This window comes from Aptenodytes patagonicus, chromosome 1 (assembly GCF_965638725.1).
Source record: "Aptenodytes patagonicus chromosome 1, bAptPat1.pri.cur, whole genome shotgun sequence".
Lineage (NCBI taxonomy): Eukaryota > Metazoa > Chordata > Aves > Sphenisciformes > Spheniscidae > Aptenodytes > Aptenodytes patagonicus.
The window spans coordinates 53473257-53492221 of record NC_134949.1 but is presented as its reverse complement, the minus strand read 5'-3'; the positions used below and the strand labels follow the sequence as shown (position 1 = coordinate 53492221).

Sequence of the window (18965 nt, the reverse complement as noted above, 5' to 3'; positions counted from 1 at the left end):
TGTTTTCTAAACTGAAATATGGATGTTTATCTCCTGAGCCGCTCTGAAGTGCCAGTACCTCTAGTGTTTTCTTTTAAAAAGTTTTGTTAACTTTATGTATTGTTCTAAATCTTCAAGCGTGAACAATCTGGAGAATTTTTCCCAGTCCATCTGTGCTGCACTTCCATGGGAAAACCTGGCTGCACTGCTCTCATGCTGGTTCTGTCCTCTGGGCTCACAGCCAGGGAGGGCATCCGAGTCCTGGGGGCTCGGTGGGAACATCAGCACTTGGTAAATTCCTTGTGATAGGTGTTAATTCAGAAGAGATCAGCTGTACCTATCTCTGACCAAATTAGGGTGAAACACAGAATGGGTTCCTGAAAATTAAGAAATTGCCTGCAGCTGAGTAAGCCCATTGTATGTGATACAGAAACATAACATAACATTTCAAAAGCATATTTTAACCTTTTCCTTAAGTATTTTTCATTCCTACTATTAAAGTAACACAGTCATTTACTTTCAATTCTGTGCAGAAATTTGGTTCACTTACGCTGTTGAGTATCTGTGAGAAATCTGTTTGATAAGAAAATATGAACACAAATCATGAATGGAAAATATTTTATGATTCAAAGGTTCATATTACAGCAGAAACAAGTAAGTCTAAATGTCAGGGTTCTTAAAATGAGAAAAGCCTTACACTTTTCTGGATCCGGATCTGGATCAGAAATACAGGCAGAATTAAAAAAACCCACATAAACGAGATGTGTACTTGAATAGTAGAGTTTCTAAAACTATACTAAATTAACAGTGACTAAATTTAGGCTTACTTATTCATTTGGAAAGTCCAAAATGTTAGTTAATTCTTTAGTACAACTCAGAAATACGTTTTAAGTCTAAGTCAGACATGTGAAGGTATCCCAAGTGGCTATGTATTAGAACATAGCAAATATGTAAGTTACGTTATCATCTAATTGTCCACAATAAGAGGGTTCTTTTCTCTTTGCTTGTTATTCATACAAATCTACTCTTCTGATTCATTATTAATCATATCATAGTTCATGTGGTGATTTGGTGTAAAATGTTCATGACAGGATATCTTATGTTATAGTGAGTTAATGTGATCTGTACTGTAGTGCATGTTTGTGACAAGATGATGTAGAAACTTATTTGGCTTCACAATAATACTGCTGGCTATTATACCTAATTCTATAAATTAATAGATATAAATGTACATATAAACGAATCTCTTTTCTGCTTTAACATTTCAAGCTCTAGGAAAATTAAAGGTCTGCAAACTTGTCATCCCAAAAAAATGTGGCATTATTTCTGATCTGAAGGGTGATTATTTAACATTGTAGTAGCATTTGTAAAATAGGATTAAAATAGAGTATGATCTTCGTAACGCATAAATGGGCTGAATCAGTTGTATAAGATTTAATTGAAGAAATGTGAAAGTGATTTAATTTGGAACTACAGATCACATGAGAGAATATAACGAGCTCTGAGTATATTACTGAACAGCAGTACTGGGGGAATAATCTGGGCAGGAGTAGAGCTACTGGGTATTTGATTGAACATCAGTCAACAGCATAACACAAAAACAGGACAGTGATGTATGAATGTTGTGCATACTAACAAGAGGCATGTGTATAAAAACTTGCAGATTTCTGTCCTCTGGTGTGGTTCCCTTTATGTTTCAGCTGGGATAATGTGCTTATATATTGGATTCTTAATGTCCAGTTAAAACAAATTTAGGAGTGAGAGTTATTCTTGGTAGAAGAGTTCTGAAAAATTGCATGTATGTTGTGATAAATGACTTGCAAAAGAAAGGAAAACTGTTCTTTTTTCTGTTTTATGTTATTTATTTTTGAAGTAAAATTTTTATGTGTTTATACTGAGGGGAAGAGGGATTTTTGGCTTTTATCTGCTCATGTAGTATGTTAGAAATCACAGTTGTGTCTCAACTGGAAAACCGGTAACCAGATAGCTAGTGTAATGAGCATGTTCCTTCTAGGGGGAACATGATTGAGGGCAAACGTAACTTGCTGCCAACATGTAAGTGGATGTTATAAAGGAGATAATGATGAATTATTTTCATAAATCAGTGAGGACAGAACAAGAGCTAGAGAAGAGACAATTTAGGTTAAATATTAACGAAACCATAATTCAAGAATCAGAATGGTTAATCATTGGATTAAGGATATTTGCTAAATTACAATATTTGGAATTATAAAAAGGCATGACTAGACATTTGGGAGATTCTTGACAACATTAAGAGTGGTTTGGGAATTATTACAGGCGTGATTCAGGGCCTCTGACTTCTTGCAACATGGGGTTGCTGTCCTGCAGTTAGCTGCATGCACAGGTCTGCTAAGTCGTTTTGGTTTCATGCAGGTCCAAAAATCTGCTCATGTAACATACTCTGCAAAATCAGGACTGCTGGTGTTACTACTACTGATGGGGAAAGTGGGGAATGAACTCCTTGGCACTGTCTTTCCTCCTTTTGACTTTATTGCATAGGTTGGATGGGCCTAAGGTAAAGAACAAGAAAAGCAAAGCCTGAGCCGTGGAGATTAGGTTTATCCTCTTTTTGACACTCCCTTTGAAGAGAACTTTCCTTTTTCAGGAACTTTTGATAAGGTTAAAGAAAAAAGAGAGGAAGAGCAGAGGTGAAGAAAACATGCTACACTACCCTGTATGAGCAGTGCAGCCCTTCTCACTGAGAAAATTCAAATAGAATTTATAGCAAGAAAGCCTTTCCCATGATAACCCATTCACTGGTGGGTTTTGCCAGAATACTTCATTAATAATGTATCTGCCCTAACTGTGGCATTCAAAAAGATACACACATCTATATTCTTTTTATTTTATAAAGTAACTTTAAGGACAACAAGTTCGAGATGACCAAAGCTCTGCTGGTTTTCACTGTTGATAGGAAGTTCAGTTTATCTTTTTTTTAACTGTAGTACAAAATCAGCCTCCTATTTGGAGAGCTCTTCAGTACAGCTTGCCCACTTGCTTTGTTCTAATTTAGTTATGTACAAAAATGTTTCTTCCTTAAGCCAGAGCAATGTTGAATGTTTAATGAAGGAATCTGCATAAGAAGATGTGTATGATCTGAATGGCCTTGTGGTTTCAATTTATCTCAAATCATGCAGACAATAATCTTTTATGTCGGAACTTGTTGTGTTGCTCGGAGCCACAAGGGAAGAACTTACTTGATCTATTGACAGATGAATATTTTTGCCACTTTATTTGTATCCTTTTGTAATCCCACTTTTTGATGGTGTTCCTTCCTGCTCTTACCACAAGGCATGAAAGAAAAAGATATTTTGAGAAATGCTTTTGCTGTCCCCTTGCTGCCCCTGGCAGAGTTAATCCAGCCATCCTGCTGTGCTCATAGAGCCTGTGCTCATAGAGCCTGTTCTCTCCCACCCACGGTGCTTCCTCCTCACAGATTAAGAGTAAAAGTACAGCATGATGCCGGCTCTGCCTGTGATGTATGTTTCTGCTCTGCCATGGTGGCCATTGCCTTTTCTAAGATAGTAGTAGCGTTGCTACAGTTGTGGTAGCGATAAAGGATATAAACCAAGCAAGGATATAAGGGAGAACTAATAGCTTTTTTTAAAGCCGTATCATGTAGTTGGAAAATGGACAAGATTAGGGGTTCAGAATCTGACAAGCAACATCACAATCCAGACCAAATGTAGGTTAGACAAAATGGCTCTTAATTTATTTTAATCATGCTAATCAATTAGACTACCTGAAAGAAAACAGTAGATTACTATAGCTGCAGTTGAGATTAATTGGTAGCTTTTACATATGTAGTAGCTTCTTCCATTTGGTGTTAAAGGATGAGATTGATGAAGGTGGGAGGAGGTGTGGAACCTGGGGAGAGGGGCCGGTACAATTTATTTCAAGCCATGATTTTCTTCCAGAACCTGTAGAAATTGTTTTAATGAGTTTAATTAAATAATTGTCTAATGAGCAAAGATTGCGAACCAGGGTAGTATAAGACAACTGGGAAAATAAGTTAATGGAGGATTATTTTATTTATTATTTTTATGCTAAGTTTGTATGTCATGCCATAACCTATACTGAGGTTATCGGTCATTCAAAGTTTATTCTTTTGGGGAGTGTCTTTGCTGAAAGAAAAGTGATTAAATTGGTCAGCTGGCTGTTGCTGCAGAGCAGGTAGAGCGATAATTGAGGACCCTCTTTACATCACGTCATTTATGTAGGTGCATATTTGCTGTAAAGTAATGAAATGAAGATCTTGATAGAGGTGACATCCCTGAACAGCATAACACATGGTACCCAAAATAGAGTCAATGGCACCTATACTAGCACATCACAAAATGTGTTTTACTTCAGCCAGTGTGCCAAATGCTGTAAAAAAAAAAAAAAAAAAAAAAGAGCAGTATGGCCGAGACTAAGCAGCCACTCTGCAGTAGGGTAAATCCACTGATTACTGGTAAGACAGAAACAGTTATGAGAAGAAAAACATGTTTCATGAAATGGCTACCCTGTCTCTGACAGGCTTGTTCCAGTCCTCATGGAGAAAATGGCAGACACCTGACAGACAAGCTAGAAAACTAAATTTAGTAACTGCTGAATACTAAAAAGCATAGGCTCATAGACCGTGGTTTCTGTTAAAACGTTGGCTTTAGGTTTCTTTACAGATTTATTTTTTTATGCTAGCTGCCCTCTTCTTCTGGGTGGTCCAGTGTGAAAGAAGCTGCAATTTCACTGTGGTGGATGCATCTTATGTTTGGCTTGCGCCGCTGTAAGCACAAGCAGCTGCTGAAAATGAGGTTTCCACCCCTTCCGCTTTCCCCCATCCTTGGTTGTACTTTCCTGCCCATTTACTTGTGCCAGCATTAGCTCTTCTGTGGCCACGTAAGGAAGCAGATGAGGAGCTGGCCATACAGAGAACTGCTCCCTGCCCGCCTCCCAGGTCTGTTTTTAAGGCGGATGGGATCCCTGGAGTGAGATCCCTGGGAGGTCGCTCTGCCGCAGCTGCTCCTGCTCTGCAGCCCAGTACTCCTCCAGTCAGACCAAACCCTGGTATTTTCTTCTGCAGATCTTCTTTCTTTTAAGGAAGCATTTCCATGCAGTTTTCACAAGACTTGTAGGACAATTCACCTGTACTTTGGCAGCGTATTGGGATGGGTTGTGTCCTTAGCATGACACTATCAGTTCGTACTAGTAGAGTATTGACATTGCCAGTGAAAACTTTTGTGTCAAAGGCTACAAACACTTTTCACATTTTTATTTTTACGATTCTTTTACAGCTCTTCCCTTAAAAAAGTGGATAAATATTAATGCGAGCAGTAGGACAGTAATGCATGATCAAGTTTGTAATCTGGGATATTTAATACTTTAGGGGATAAGTGTATTCTGGATTGCTGTGTGTGGTGTTCTCTGCGAACCGCACCATAGCACAGCCTGAATCCAAGCCATAGGTAGCCTCTGTGCATCAGTTTGGCTTGAACTAGGTATTCAAGGGTGGAGCTCATGCTTTTAATGTGAATGTTTACAATACAGAAAAATAATTTTATTAAACTGAAAATGCTTAATAATAATAATTAGATCTTCATGCATACAGCTGGTAACTTGCAAATATGCTAGGAAACTGAACGTGTGCTAAATAACATCTCTTAACAACATTTGTTCTGATGCGTAGTCCAGGTTCTCCTGTCCAGTATTTGGCTTTTCTTTCTGTATGTTGAAGACCTTCTTTCTGTAGTCGTTGCATAGAAGGACCTCCATTAAATTGTACTATTAGAAGGAGATATTTAACACCATCTTAGCTTTTTTCATTATTTCTACTGCCATTTTTGTCAGAGTATATAATTGCAAGATATAGAAATAAGCAATCAATTTTAAATTCTAATATATTAATATCTGTATAATTAACTGATATTATTCTCAAATTACAGAGCTTACCTTTTAATGTCTGCGTTAGTTATAACTGTGAGCTAGAGTAATCTGCGTTTTTACTCCAAGCAGCAAATAGCCGTTTGCTTCTTCTGGTATTATGAAAACATTCATTACTGTAGGTTATTAGAAAGCTTGAGTGTGTTTAAAAAAAAAAAAAAAAAAGCTTTTTTAGTAGACAAATATCCCATTCTTTAAAGGGGCTTGAATGTGTTTTTTTTTCCTTTTGCTTGGGGAATTAAGTGCGTGATGAAATTGAATCAAGATCAGAAAAAGGATCAATTCTAAAACTGTTAAAATTTCCTATGGAGGTTTGTATTTTATCTCCTATTTCTTGTTACACTAGCTATGTTTCATGCTTGTGTACAGATTAATGTGCTTTGCTGATAATTGCATATTAAAAATAGATAAATAAATGATTAGCTCATTATGAAATGTGTTGTAGTACCAGTAACTTTAATTATAATTTATCTGCTATGTAAGTAATCCTGCAAAATATTGTGGGATAACATATTGGTATTGCAATTGCTCTCTTGTAGTACTGTATGATTAACATTGAAGACCTCAAGGAGGTTGGTTGGGAATACTCCTGGTCTCTGCGACCACACGTTTTCCAAATCTGATCTGAACCAGTGACTGGACCTGTCGTTAGCTCAACACGCAGGTGGAAATGCAAGTCACTAGTGGAGGGAACAGTCTAAGAAGTCTACCCTCTAGGACTCAGTTTGGGAATTTATTCCACCTTTCAAACTGTCCAATATTTTTTCCACTTACTGCTTGTGAAAACAGAGGGAATGTTTTCACTTTATGTACAGACCTGCTTAGTGCTTGCTATTTTTCACATAAACAATATTTTCAGCCTTGTTTCTTAGAATAGGTAATCATTATTGTAATAATCTTTGTGTTTGTATGTATGATAGACTTTTAGGATTTCTGATCTATGGTTTTTTGAGCCTCATGTAATAAAAATGCACATATATTTGTCATTACATCTGAGGCTTGCAAAATCATTAAATTGTGATTTTTTTTTTTTAAAGGCCATGTATTTAACTTCTTTTTAATTAAAAAATTGTTTTTTAAAAGCAGTTCAGCACATAGCCTGAGACACATCCTCAGGAGGTGAAGTGGCCAGGTCTTGGTATTGGCCAGGTCTTGTTTCATTGTATTTTCCTGATTTTTTATTAATGAAAGATTAAATTAATATTTTTCCACTGAAATATTAAGAGTTATTGATTACAAGCACAAAATTACAATTCCTTTTTTTTTTTTTATCTTTAGTGGAGCCAAAAGTACTAGCACCTGATATTTTCAGACAGCCAATTCTTAAACTAATGAGAATTTGGAAAACAGTTTAATGACAAAAATGGCTTGTCTGGTGAAGTCAGGGCAACAATTCCAGCAGCCTCAGTAGTACCAAAGGCTGACCTGAGAACTTCTGCAAAAAATAACAAATCCTCACCCGCCTGAATGTGACCTGGGATGGCAATGGCTGAACAGCATTGTAACACCACTGCTCTGGCAGCAAGCTAATCTGCAGCAGTGCAGCTCAGAGGAGTGTAACAACCCGGGATTCAAAATTACCTTTACTTGGAGGAGACTTTTGGCCTCTGACTTCTCAGTACCATTAAACTGGTAATCTGCAACTAAATAATATATTTGAAGCGGGGAGGGGGGAATCAAACACATGTCAGTTCCTCATGATAATGTATAGAAATGGGACTTACGAGGCAGCCATCTGTCTTTGTGAAATGCTGTCACCAAGACAACTGACATCTGTTTCCAGTTGGGTAATTAATTCAGGGGGATAATGGCGCATATTTCTTATCACTATGATGCATCTTATGAAATCGTAAGTCTCTTACAAGTCTCTTCATAGGTACAATAAACAATTGCTTCCACTGCAGTTGTAGAAACCAGAGAAGTCTTGCATCTAGCAGAGTTGCAGCAAGTCTCTGATCTGCAGGTGCTTTGGATCCTCTCTGTTTTCACATGCCTGCACTTTGCTGGGCGGTCAGGGCTCTACAGAAAAAGCCCTGCACTGTTAAAAATGGCAAGGGTTTGTGATAATTTATGGTTGGAAGGAATCGGCAGTTGCACTCAGGATGAGAAAGATCGTAAAGTATCCCTATGTGAAAAAAATGCAACAAAAGTTTAATATGGTTTGGACTGGATTTGGCTGCGTCCGGTATTGGTAAACCACCAGGCATTCAATATCGCAGCTGCGTGGCGCAGCTCTTGCTTTCTTCTGCCTGCACGTTTTGTGGTCCTGAACGCAAGAGAGGAGAAGGGGGTGGGAGAGATGGCGAGCATGCCTTTTTCCACAGCTCCCAGTTACTTTGGGCCTAGGGCCGATCCCACAGGGCCTTGCCTGTGGGGAGCATAAGATCAACGAGCCCACTTGGTAAACGGGGCTCCTGCATCTGCAGCATCCCACAACAGGCTTTAGCACAGCTGGAGTACTGGGGCATGGGGTCAGTTGCCAGCTCTGCAGTGTCGTGACTGTAGTTGTTTCTGTGAAAGTTTAATGACTTGGGCATATTTATCTTTCAAAATATGCCAATTATTACATCATGTAATCATGGTCAGTATGTGGTATAGGGGGGTTTTGGCTTTTTTTTTTTTGTTGATCACTGACAGCAGTTCTGTGGATAGGACTTGTAAAATTTTGAACAGTTGTCCATGCTGGGAATTTATATAGCAAGTGTATTTAATCCATTCTCAAATTTTCAGTTAAACCAGTCGTGATGATCAGGCAAGCTGTACTGGTTGGTCTGGGCTTGCTTCCTGGGTATTCTGGGCACTGTCGTGTTTTAGGGTTAGCCCTGTGGGGTGTCATTGTGGCAGGGAAGTGGTAATAATCAATGAATTCTTCACCCACAATTCCAGATAGCCTGGAGTTTATTCCAATATGACCAGCAGTAAAATGGTTAATAAAATTGAATTTAGCTAGCGTTTGGGGCTGTTTACTTGCAGAAATAGGAAGATCACACCTTGTTGGCCTTTATTTACCATTTTTTCTTCTTAAATTCTGAAGTGTCTGATGCTGCCACTAGAGAATTACTAGTATTATTCTGATCACTCTCTAGTTTTCCACTTTGTAGCTGGTTCCTAGTGTCTGATTGCCACTGCAAGTTTAGCCCAGACCGCTTGCACTATTATGGTACTAATTTTACCCCATATGGTAACTTTTCAGATTATTCCAAAAGAAAGGAAATTGATGTCTTGATTTTCAGTAATCTTTATAATACCCATTTTAAAAAATGTAGAATAATTATAAAAATACAGTATTGGATCATATTATTCAATTAAAAGAAAAGATCAGGCAGAAGAATGTTGTAGAAATAATGCTCAGTTTTAGATGGAATAACTTGTTAATTCCAGCATCTGCACATACACAGTCATCAGGGAGTTATTGGGCTGCATGCGTTTGTTTTTTAAAACATCTGTCAACTAAGTCAGACATCTAAATGCAAAGTATTGCATTGGTTACATTTTTGGATTTCTTACATTTCCTGGTGGAATTTCATTCCATTTCATATGCTAATCACTGGAGAATATGGAGGTAAAAATAGGATTAAATTTGTGTGCATGTGTCATTTCTTTGGACAAATGACTTGCCCCTTTCTCCTTCAATTGTATAACAACATCAAATATAAGAGAATATATGAGATGGAGTTGCATTATTTTTTTCTCGGGTATCCTACTGGTGGTGTGGAAAGAGGCATGTCTGTACAGGCTTTTTTTTTTTTTTTTTTTTTTTTGTCCCAGTAACAAAATAGCAGGTTGTGGAGGGCTTAAGTTACTCTTAACAGTTCCATGACATGTTGTAGCTGATTCCTGCAGCCACCCTGGAAAACTCATTTCGTTGTCATATATGAAGTAGGCTACAATCAATTTGGCAAAATGCTTCGCTGCGTAGCACTTAGGTGCATTGTATTGCCTGTCCCTATAGTTCAGTGTTACTATGTTCACTCTTACCTGGTATATAGAAAATATTCATGGGGAACTAACTGGTGGGCTAAATAAGTGCAAGACTTTTAAAGGTTATTTGATATACAATATTAAGATATTTCTAAGATACTGCTTTAGGCAACTTTACCATTGCACACCATTGACCTATATTTGTGATACTTGACGTTCATGACAAATACTGTCAAGGATAATCCGTCACAGAACAAGTTTTCAGAATTGCAGGGTGTTTGTTAAACTCTCATAACTCAAATATAGAAGTGTTTCAGAAAACAGTATTTTGTATTTGTAAGTTGAGCAACAGGTTTTCCAAGTAAGAAAATTACTAGGGAGTCCATTTCCAGAAGAATGAGTTAACAGAGTATGTGGTCCAGAGGAAACTGGGCTGCATCTGCCTATTGGCTAAGGACCATATGTTTCTGTAGGTTGCATCTTTAAATCCCTACCACTTCAGATTTGGGGTGACCACCATTTTAACAGAAAAACAAAATGTGGAATAAGCTTAGCAGTGCTTATGGTGTTCAAAGATCTGTATTGCTTTCAAATTGAGCACAGTTTTGAAATAACGTAACCATTTAGACCCACCTGCTGATCTCTTATGTGCGAAGTCCCTCAAGACTCATGTCCTTTTCTCTCCTGTTGTTCAACAGCTCTGTGAAGTCAAAGAGAATTGCTTCGTGTGGTTTGATATAGCTAATAAGGCAGTTAGAGCACTGAGGACCTCGAAACGACCCAAGAACTGTAGCTTGACTTAAAAATCTCTGGGTAAATGCTCTTGATGATGGGGAAGCATTATGAAAGAAGCAAGTTCACTGAAAAGCATTACCTGAATAATGCTTAAAGCAGCTGTAGTTCATTCATGTGTTTCATATAGTTAAATACGGAGATAAACTGCACATCCTTCTGTTTAACATTCAATGTAAACTGAATACGTAACTAAGTCTCCTGCATCCCTCCGGCATTTTTGTGTGTGCTGCGCTATCTCCGCTTCACTCGTGCTTCTCCAGATTTAGACTAATAGGAGAGAGAGAGCACATAGCAGGCTTGTGGGACTCTGCAGCTTGGGTCTGCTGTTGAGCTGCAGGGTCTGCAACAACCCTGTAAGCTGCCTCTCAGAGGAAGGCCTCGATCTATTTCATGTCATAGCCCATCACTTTGTAGATGCGGACAAACAAGATGTTCTTGATGTTCAACAATATCAGACAGCTCGGAGACATCTAACAGAGGAAGTGCGGACAACTTCACGTGCCCACGGATAGGCAGGAGTTCACCCACCAGAATAATGATGGCGTGTTGCTGTACCATATCCTGAGATACTGGATCTAAGAGATGCCGTAGGAGAGTTGTTGGGGTTTGGGGTTTTTTTGTTTGTTTGTTCTCAGGAATGGTAGCTCTTAGTAGTACTGCTTAAACTGAGGTAGTTGTTCACTTAAGAGGTAGCATTTTCAGGGTTTTTTGGGGACTATTACTTTTTCTAGGTTGAGAAATTCCTCTCGACTGAAGGGTGTTAACACACGGTGGTCCTAAATATAGTGGGAAGTACTGTCTTCTGAGAGGGAATGGAGGCAGCTCTGGTGTATGAAACCATATATACAGTCTGGAAGAGTTACGTGAGGACACTGCTGTTTGCAGAGCAGAGGCTTGCTTCTACAATTAGGGCTGCTTTACACTTTGAAGCCATTGTAGCCATTAAAGAATAGCATCGAAATATGATTTTTTTTCCACTAATGCTTAAGTTTCCAACTTTCTGCTTCTGCCCTCTCTGTTTTCCTGAGAGCAGTGGTGGTTTTGTATGTGGTAGGGACACGGAGAGATATAAGTGGGGAGTAGTTGCAGTAAATTTGGAACACCTTTTTGGATGTGTTCTTGGAGTTTGGACAAGCACAAGGTATTTGAACCTTTCTACTGATGGTCATGTTTGTGTGCAACAGAGATATTTTTTTTTCGTTGCATCTGATAAAAGTAATAGACCTCCAGGACAAAGTTTGTCTCTCCTGTGTTTCTTACGCAAGGATGATTCTACACGATAACGCAAACTGTACGTGTCGTTCGGAGATTACCTGTGAAAGGCATAGTGAATAGATTTAAAAGTGATAATATTTATTCATTGTGCGGTTCCTTTTCTCCCATCTTGCCCTCTCTAAGCATTCGCTGGCTGTTCCTCACTGTCTTCCTCATCCCTCCCGTTCCTGTGAATCCCTTTAATCCTCATCACTCACTGCCTGCACCTCTACATTTCCTTCACCAGTCTCCTCCTCCCCGTCCCTTGTTTTTGCTCCTGCTCTGCTGCCTTCTCTTCCTGCTTCTTTTTTCTTTCCTCCTTACTCATTTTTGAGACTACTTTTTTTTCAGTTTTCTGTATCTATACCTGCTTTGGTTTCTTCCTTCATTTTACAGGGTTTTTCCTCTGTTTGATCTCACCTCTCATTTTCTCTGCTGATTGTTTGCCTCACACTGCTCTCTGTCTACTTAGCCTGTGTACTGGACTAACTTGTTAAAAGGTTTAAAGAGAAAATGGCTTCACTCTGAATGGATCTTCATTTAATGATTGCAATGTGTTCATTTTAACAAAGTATTTTTGTTATTATTTCAGGTCTTAAAAATTAGCTTGATCGGCCACCGGAAGCGTGTTCTGGCATCTTTGGGAGACAGGCTTCACGAAGATCCTCCTCAGAAACCACCTCGGTCAATAACCCTCAGGGTGAGTCCCCATGAAAATTTATTTGCATTTCTCAAAGAGTCAGCAAGCGGTTCATAACATTCACATGAAAGCAACGTCCGCCTCGAGTGGGGTTCAACTTACCTCACTTCAGAAGTTTACAGTGTAGACACCTTAGGCTGACCTGCTCAGTCGCGCCTCCCTGTATAGCCAGCGGAGATAAATCGATATTTTTACAGGGTGATTCACCTGACCTGTTTCAGATGTCTACCTTAGTTTGAGATAAGTAGTATCTTAGAAGTACCAGCTTATCTTCTTTGCTCAAGAAACTAGCACGGGAGCAGGTGTGTACAAGCTACACGTCTACATTTGCCCACAGGAATCCCAGCCCAGGCGATCGATATTGCGGAAGGAGAGTTACCATTTTCCTTTCATGTTTTCAAATGCTTGCACTTTTCAGGCTTATGCTTTATGCTGTCTTCAAAGAGAGCTTCTTGAAATTGTTGAGATACAAATGCCATTAAGATGGCATTAAGATTGTGCCCCTGTACTCGGCCCTGGTGAGGCCGCACCTCGAATACTGTGTTCAGTTTTGGGCCCCTCACTACAAGAAGGACGTTGAAGTGCTGGAGCGTGTCCAGAGAAGGGCAACGAGGCTGGTGAGGGGTCTGGAGAACAAGTCTTATGAGGAGCGGCTGAGGGAACTGGGACTGTTCAGCCTGGAGAAAAGGAGGCTGAGGGGAGACCTCATCGCTCTCTACAACTACCTGAAAGGAGGTTGTAGCGAGGTGGGTGTTGGTCTTTTCTCCGAAGTAACAAGCGATAGGACGAGAGGAAATGGCCTCAAGTTGCGGCAGGGGAGGTTTAGATTGGATGTAAGGAAAAATTTCTTTACTGAAAGAGTGGTGAAACATTGGAACAGGCTGCCCAGGGAAGTGGTGGAGTCCCCATCCCTGGAGGTTTTTAAAAGACGTGTAGATGAGGCGCTTAGGGACATGGTTTAGTGGGCCTGGTGGTGTTGGGTTGACGGTTGGACTCGATGATCTTAGAGGTCTTTTCCAACCTCAATGATTCTATGATTCTAAGATGTTTCTGTGTATCAAAAGTTTGTCACATTTTTAATTTTCATTTGTATTCCCTCTTTCAGAAACCTTGTTGCAATGTCCCTGGGGTTTTTCCACACTTGACCAGATTTAATCTCCTCTCGTTACACCACCTTCAATCGGTTTCTCCAATCCAATGCCTTTGCTTCCTCGCTGTCTGTTACCCTTACTGAGTTGTGGTCTGATGACCCATTCCTACTGTGTTCTTTCCAACGGAGTTCATAGCAACACTTTTTATTTTGGTATTTTAGGTCACACCTTTTGCATTTGATTGGATCTGATTATTTTCATGGGGCTGCATTTCTGACTGGAATCTCATTTGGAACTAAATTTCCAAATGTCAGAGAGTGTCGGTGCTCCCAAGTTGAATTTCCTGATGTAAAGAGAAATAGAGAAAGACAGAATGAGGGCTTATTTTTACATACACTTACAATTTCCATGACCAGCCATGTTGAAAAAGGTCTCACAAGTCTATAACATCCTGCTCTAAGGCACATTGCACAAATGTGTGGATATTTTTCTTGTATTTTATATTTGATGCATTATGTGAATGATCTCCTGATGCATGGCAGGTGTTAAAACACTCCCAGGAAAAAGGAATCATTTGAAAGTCGCACATTTTTGCTCAATACTTTCAGTGCTCTGGACTGGGGAATTAGTTCCTCTTCAGCAGGTGGGAAAGTTTCCACAGCCCATGTTATTGGTTAGGACTGTATATTCTCAGTTAATAGTGAAGAGGAAACTGGATATCCTCCACCTGTAGTCAAAATGATAAAAAGTAGTCTGCTGCTCCACAGCTAAAGCTACTGATGCGGGCAAGTGCTAAATGTCATTCATCACCTCGTGGTATTGGAGTCTTCACAGAGAATCCTAAAGAGGAGGATTGGATTGAGTTTGGATTAAGGTTTTCTTTCCCATCAACTGCTACTATGCCGTTTCAAACGAAACGAGGACATAGTATTTAGTCTGTAGTTTGCAATAATTTTTAGCTTGAAAATTGGTTTAAATAAAGTATCTGTGGCTACTAAAAGATCAATTTCTATCTATTAGAAAAGATAGTTTAAGGTCCCAAGGTCAACCTAAGCATGGCTAACTCTCTTAATCTTTTTCAACTCTTTCTGTATTAGCTTTTAAAATCTTTCAAAGTAAAAAATGGTTAAATATTGAGGAAAAGCAACAAACATAAAAATATCCACGAAATATATTATTGCCACAATAACTGTGTACTAAGGAAAAGTTATTTTGATTTCAAAATCATATACTCAAAAGTTAGAAAATGCTGAATCTCAGGTCACCTATGCAATCTGGCTTTCCTTCCTTGAGTGCATTATGGTCTTTAATTACAGGACCAGTTTCCATGTTATTCATGGAACCCCATCCTCGCCCAGTTGGCACTGGAAGCTGGAATTTAAACTGAAGGAATGACAATTCAGACTGAAAATTTGAAGAAGCGGTGTTACAATAGTAATGATAGTTTAAGACAAGAATGAATTCATTAGAAAGGATTCCTGTTTTTAGGAACTGGTTACACAAACATCTGTGGGGCATGAGGTGTGCCTAGGCAGCCTGGGGAAGGATCTCTTAAGCTCCCTTCCAGCCCTGACCTGTGTGGTTCCAGCGTTACGTGACCGGCAGGACTGAGAGGTGGGGATGAAGCAGATTTTGACAGTGAAATATATGATCAGGCATCCCTGTAGGGCATGTATCCATGCATTCACAACAGGGTGGAAACGTGATGTGAATACCTGGTGACTAACAGTAGCATGGTACTGAGTACATGATAGCACCTGCACGGGCATCCGTGCCTGGTCTGTGGAGTGTAAAGGAGATGAGAACGTGGGTATGGAGTGAGGAAGAGGAATGAAGGAAGAATGGGAGAGAGATTCATGATTAAAGGAATAGCTGTAGCTATGAAAATACAGATTTACACCTGCTTTTGCCACAAAGCCCTTGGATAACGCTTGGTAAGTTATTTAGGTAATTGCCTCATAAACAGTCACTAACTGTGTGTTACCAACATTCTGCGTATTTGACTGGAGTCTGGAGTCTGATTTATACAAAGCTGAGCACACAGTGCTGCAAATTAGATCAATAGAAGTGGAGTTTTGAATATAAGCACTTGGAAAATCAGGCAGCAGATATTGTACTTGGGCATCCAAAGTGACTGATATTTTTTAACCTTCGCCTGTGTGTCTCAGGTCCCCCACACTGAAGTGGTGATTATAAAATGCCAGAAGTCACAGGGTGTGGTGAAAATAAGTTGATTGACGTTTGTAAAGCACTTACGAGCATCATTAAAATGACAATATTAGTCATCCTATCTTCAGAGCACGATTTGAATAGAGTTTAGGGAAGAGGTTTGGGGCCACGAAATGAGGTGAGAATAAAATACTGACTACACGATAACTAATGATAACACAGTGCTGAGTATATGACAACATGCTGCACAGTTGAGGATCCATCTGTGCTGTGAAGGACGACTTTGAGAAAATAGCATAAAATCATACAATTATATACTGTTCCATAATGCAGAGGCACCGTACTTCTTCTATTTCTTGACTTTATAATTCTTTTCTGTATTGCCTTGCCAGCAATCTTCCGATACAGATTTCTGAGTGAATTTCCTCTTCAGATACAGTTTGATAAAATACGAAAAGCTCGATGAGAGCTGGAATCTGTATATCCATTGCACGGTCATCTGTCACTTCAATGTGCTGATGGCCCTATCAGTCTACTAACAGTAGGTGAATTGTGATTCAGATCAAAGAGAGGTTACGTACCTGGCTGGAGGGGCAGGTAGCAGTCATTAGAAAGGTTTGGTGCCCCTGTACTCAGGTTATTTTCAGGGCAGAGGCGTCTGCACCATCTAGTCAGAACTGGGCCCGTGGAAGAACTGGGGGTAGGCTTTAGACATTATGCCTCACCAAATCTTCTGAGTGTGTGCAGATTACAGCTTTTCAGAAGCTTTTAACTGGGCCAAATGTAGGTGGATTTTCGTGAAGGAGGGAAAAAGACTATTCCTAAGAGGAAAACACTCCTTTCTTTGCCCTGGGAAATGTCAAGTGCTTGTCTCAGATCATAGGAAAGCTAGAGAATTAAAAACTATATATCCCTGATTTTAGCCAACCAACATGGAAAATACTAATCCGTTATTGTGATTGCAAGGAATAATGTCACGTAGACTCCTACATTTCAAGTATTAACATCAGATGTTGCTATCACTTGAACGCATACAGAGAATTGCAACTTTCCTTTCCATTTGGAAGAAATAACAGCTCTCTGATTTCTTACACCAGATCTTGTTTCTTAACAGCATGGAGTAAAGTACCTTGACACTTTTCAGAATTAGGTTTGCTTCAATGTAATCGTGCATGAAATATCCGCCTTAATCCTTTCTTTAAATAAAAAGGCAGGGTTTTTTACCCTCCATGCACACTGGAGCAGGTCTTTGCTTCCTCTAATATCTTCAGGTCCCTTCTTGTTGTTCAATATTGAAATGCAGTATTACAGCAATAGGTAATTTAGACAAGGTCTGCACTGTGCAAACACACTCTTGGGTACGTTCTGCCTCGAAAGAACTTACTGTCAGAGAACTCTCTAGTGTCAGATAAATTGAGCCCAGTAACCTACATCGTCAGAGAGGAACATGTTTCCCCATCCAGTTGCTATGACAGTGTTTTACAGTCCACACTGGGGTGGTATGTGTGCAGACTGGCTGGCCAGTACACTGTAGCTCTGCTTCTGCTGATTGCAATCTCCAAGACTGTTGAATGGTGGAGCTGGGCACCAACAAGTGATGTGATGTGCATGAGAATAGGTGTTTCCAAACATACGTACGGTGGCTGGCTGTGAGCCATGTGGTGGCAGATCCTGGTAAAACGTATAATTGGGAGGACATGCTTAGCTGTTTATTAGAGAGAGTTCATGTATCAATTCCCTGTGGTATTTGCACATTGACTGATACAAGGTCACAGTTCAGCACAGATTACAAGACAAGCCTGGTGAAATATTTGTACCCTGATGCTTTCATGCATTCTAGGAATTGTTATTTAGCTTGTTTCTGATATCCAGTATTTCAAGTTAAACGGATGTTCTGCAAGACCTAGAAAAATTGCAAAGTGTCTATAGTTTGTAAATGTTCATGCATTTCTTTTTCCCAGCAAGAGATGTTGCTAGAGTTCAAATCACTTTCAAATCACTTTCACTGCTCAGAGTGGCTGCTCAGAAGTGGTGAGAATGTATTTCATCTTACAAATAGCTAGTCCTAAATCATGGTTTTATTTGCGTCTTGACAAGAAGTAACTCACTGTTTTATCTCTCTAGCAGTCCTGGAAGGGATTATATATTACACAAGGAGGTTTTGGAGAGGGAATTTGCCAGTAGTTCATGTAAATAGTGAATTATTTTTCCTTCCACATGGGCTCTGCACCTTAGGTAGCAAATCTCAAAAGTTTACCCACAGTAACCTCTACTTCAGGAATTGTTCCTTAATTTTTTTAGTATGAATAATTCAAATACACTTTTAAATGTGTGGTTTTAAGTCAGCAATATGCTGCTGTTCTTATGCTGCATTTTTTTCCTCTCTGTCCAGGAACCCAGCGGTAACCACACTCCTCCTCAGTTGTCTCCATCACTTAGCCAAAGCACTTTCACTACTGGTGGCTCCCTGGACGTTCCCCACATTATCATGCAGGGTGATGCAAGGAGAAGAAGAAATGAAAACTATTTTGATGATATTCCCCGGTCAAAGCTGGAGAGGCAGATGGCACAGGTAGGGTTAAAAAGATGCCGTTAATAGGCTGTGCCTTGCTGCAATTGGTTACAGAACTAATTCTAACCACAGCTGTGGGTCATACATGAAGGCTGAATTGTAAACTACAAAGATTGACAATTTTTCCAAGCTGTCTGTTCCAGTTCTCTATATTTCAAATAGTGTAAGTTGGTGTGCAGTTTCTCCCGAGAGGTAGAGTTTTGGGGGTGTTTAGGTGCCTGGAGGCTGAGATGAAGGTGCCTCCCGCGCACCAGAGCATGCAGACTCCCACTGGCACTGACTCTGCCTCTTGTTTCTGTAAGAAGGTGCAGATTCCTCAATTTCTGAACATCCTAGATAAAAATAAGCTGACATCAGTTCACTGCCAGAAACTCGGAGGACTTGGGGGGCAGCGATTGCTGCATTTATTAATGGAGAGGGTCAGCATTCTGCTAAACTTTGTGATCTGGGGATATATCTTGAGTGTTTAAAAGAAGATTTAACTGTGCAACAACTCATTTGAGCATCACAACAGTGCTAGACTCAACTGGATGTTAAATCAAAC

The 18965-nt window shown here is 39.7% G+C and overlaps 1 protein-coding gene across 10 annotated transcripts in view; it reads left to right on the top strand.

Moving 5' to 3' along the window:
• Positions 1-18965, top strand: part of ANKS1B (ankyrin repeat and sterile alpha motif domain containing 1B) — a 450635-nt gene that overhangs the window by 382564 nt on the left and 49106 nt on the right. For all 10 annotated transcript variants that reach the window (XM_076335327.1, XM_076335287.1, XM_076335320.1 and 7 more), the window contains 2 exons: positions 12482-12589; positions 18242-18421. In XM_076335327.1, the coding sequence (XP_076191442.1) occupies positions 12482-12589; positions 18242-18421 (288 nt within the window). The remainder of the gene's footprint in view (positions 1-12481; positions 12590-18241; positions 18422-18965) is intronic.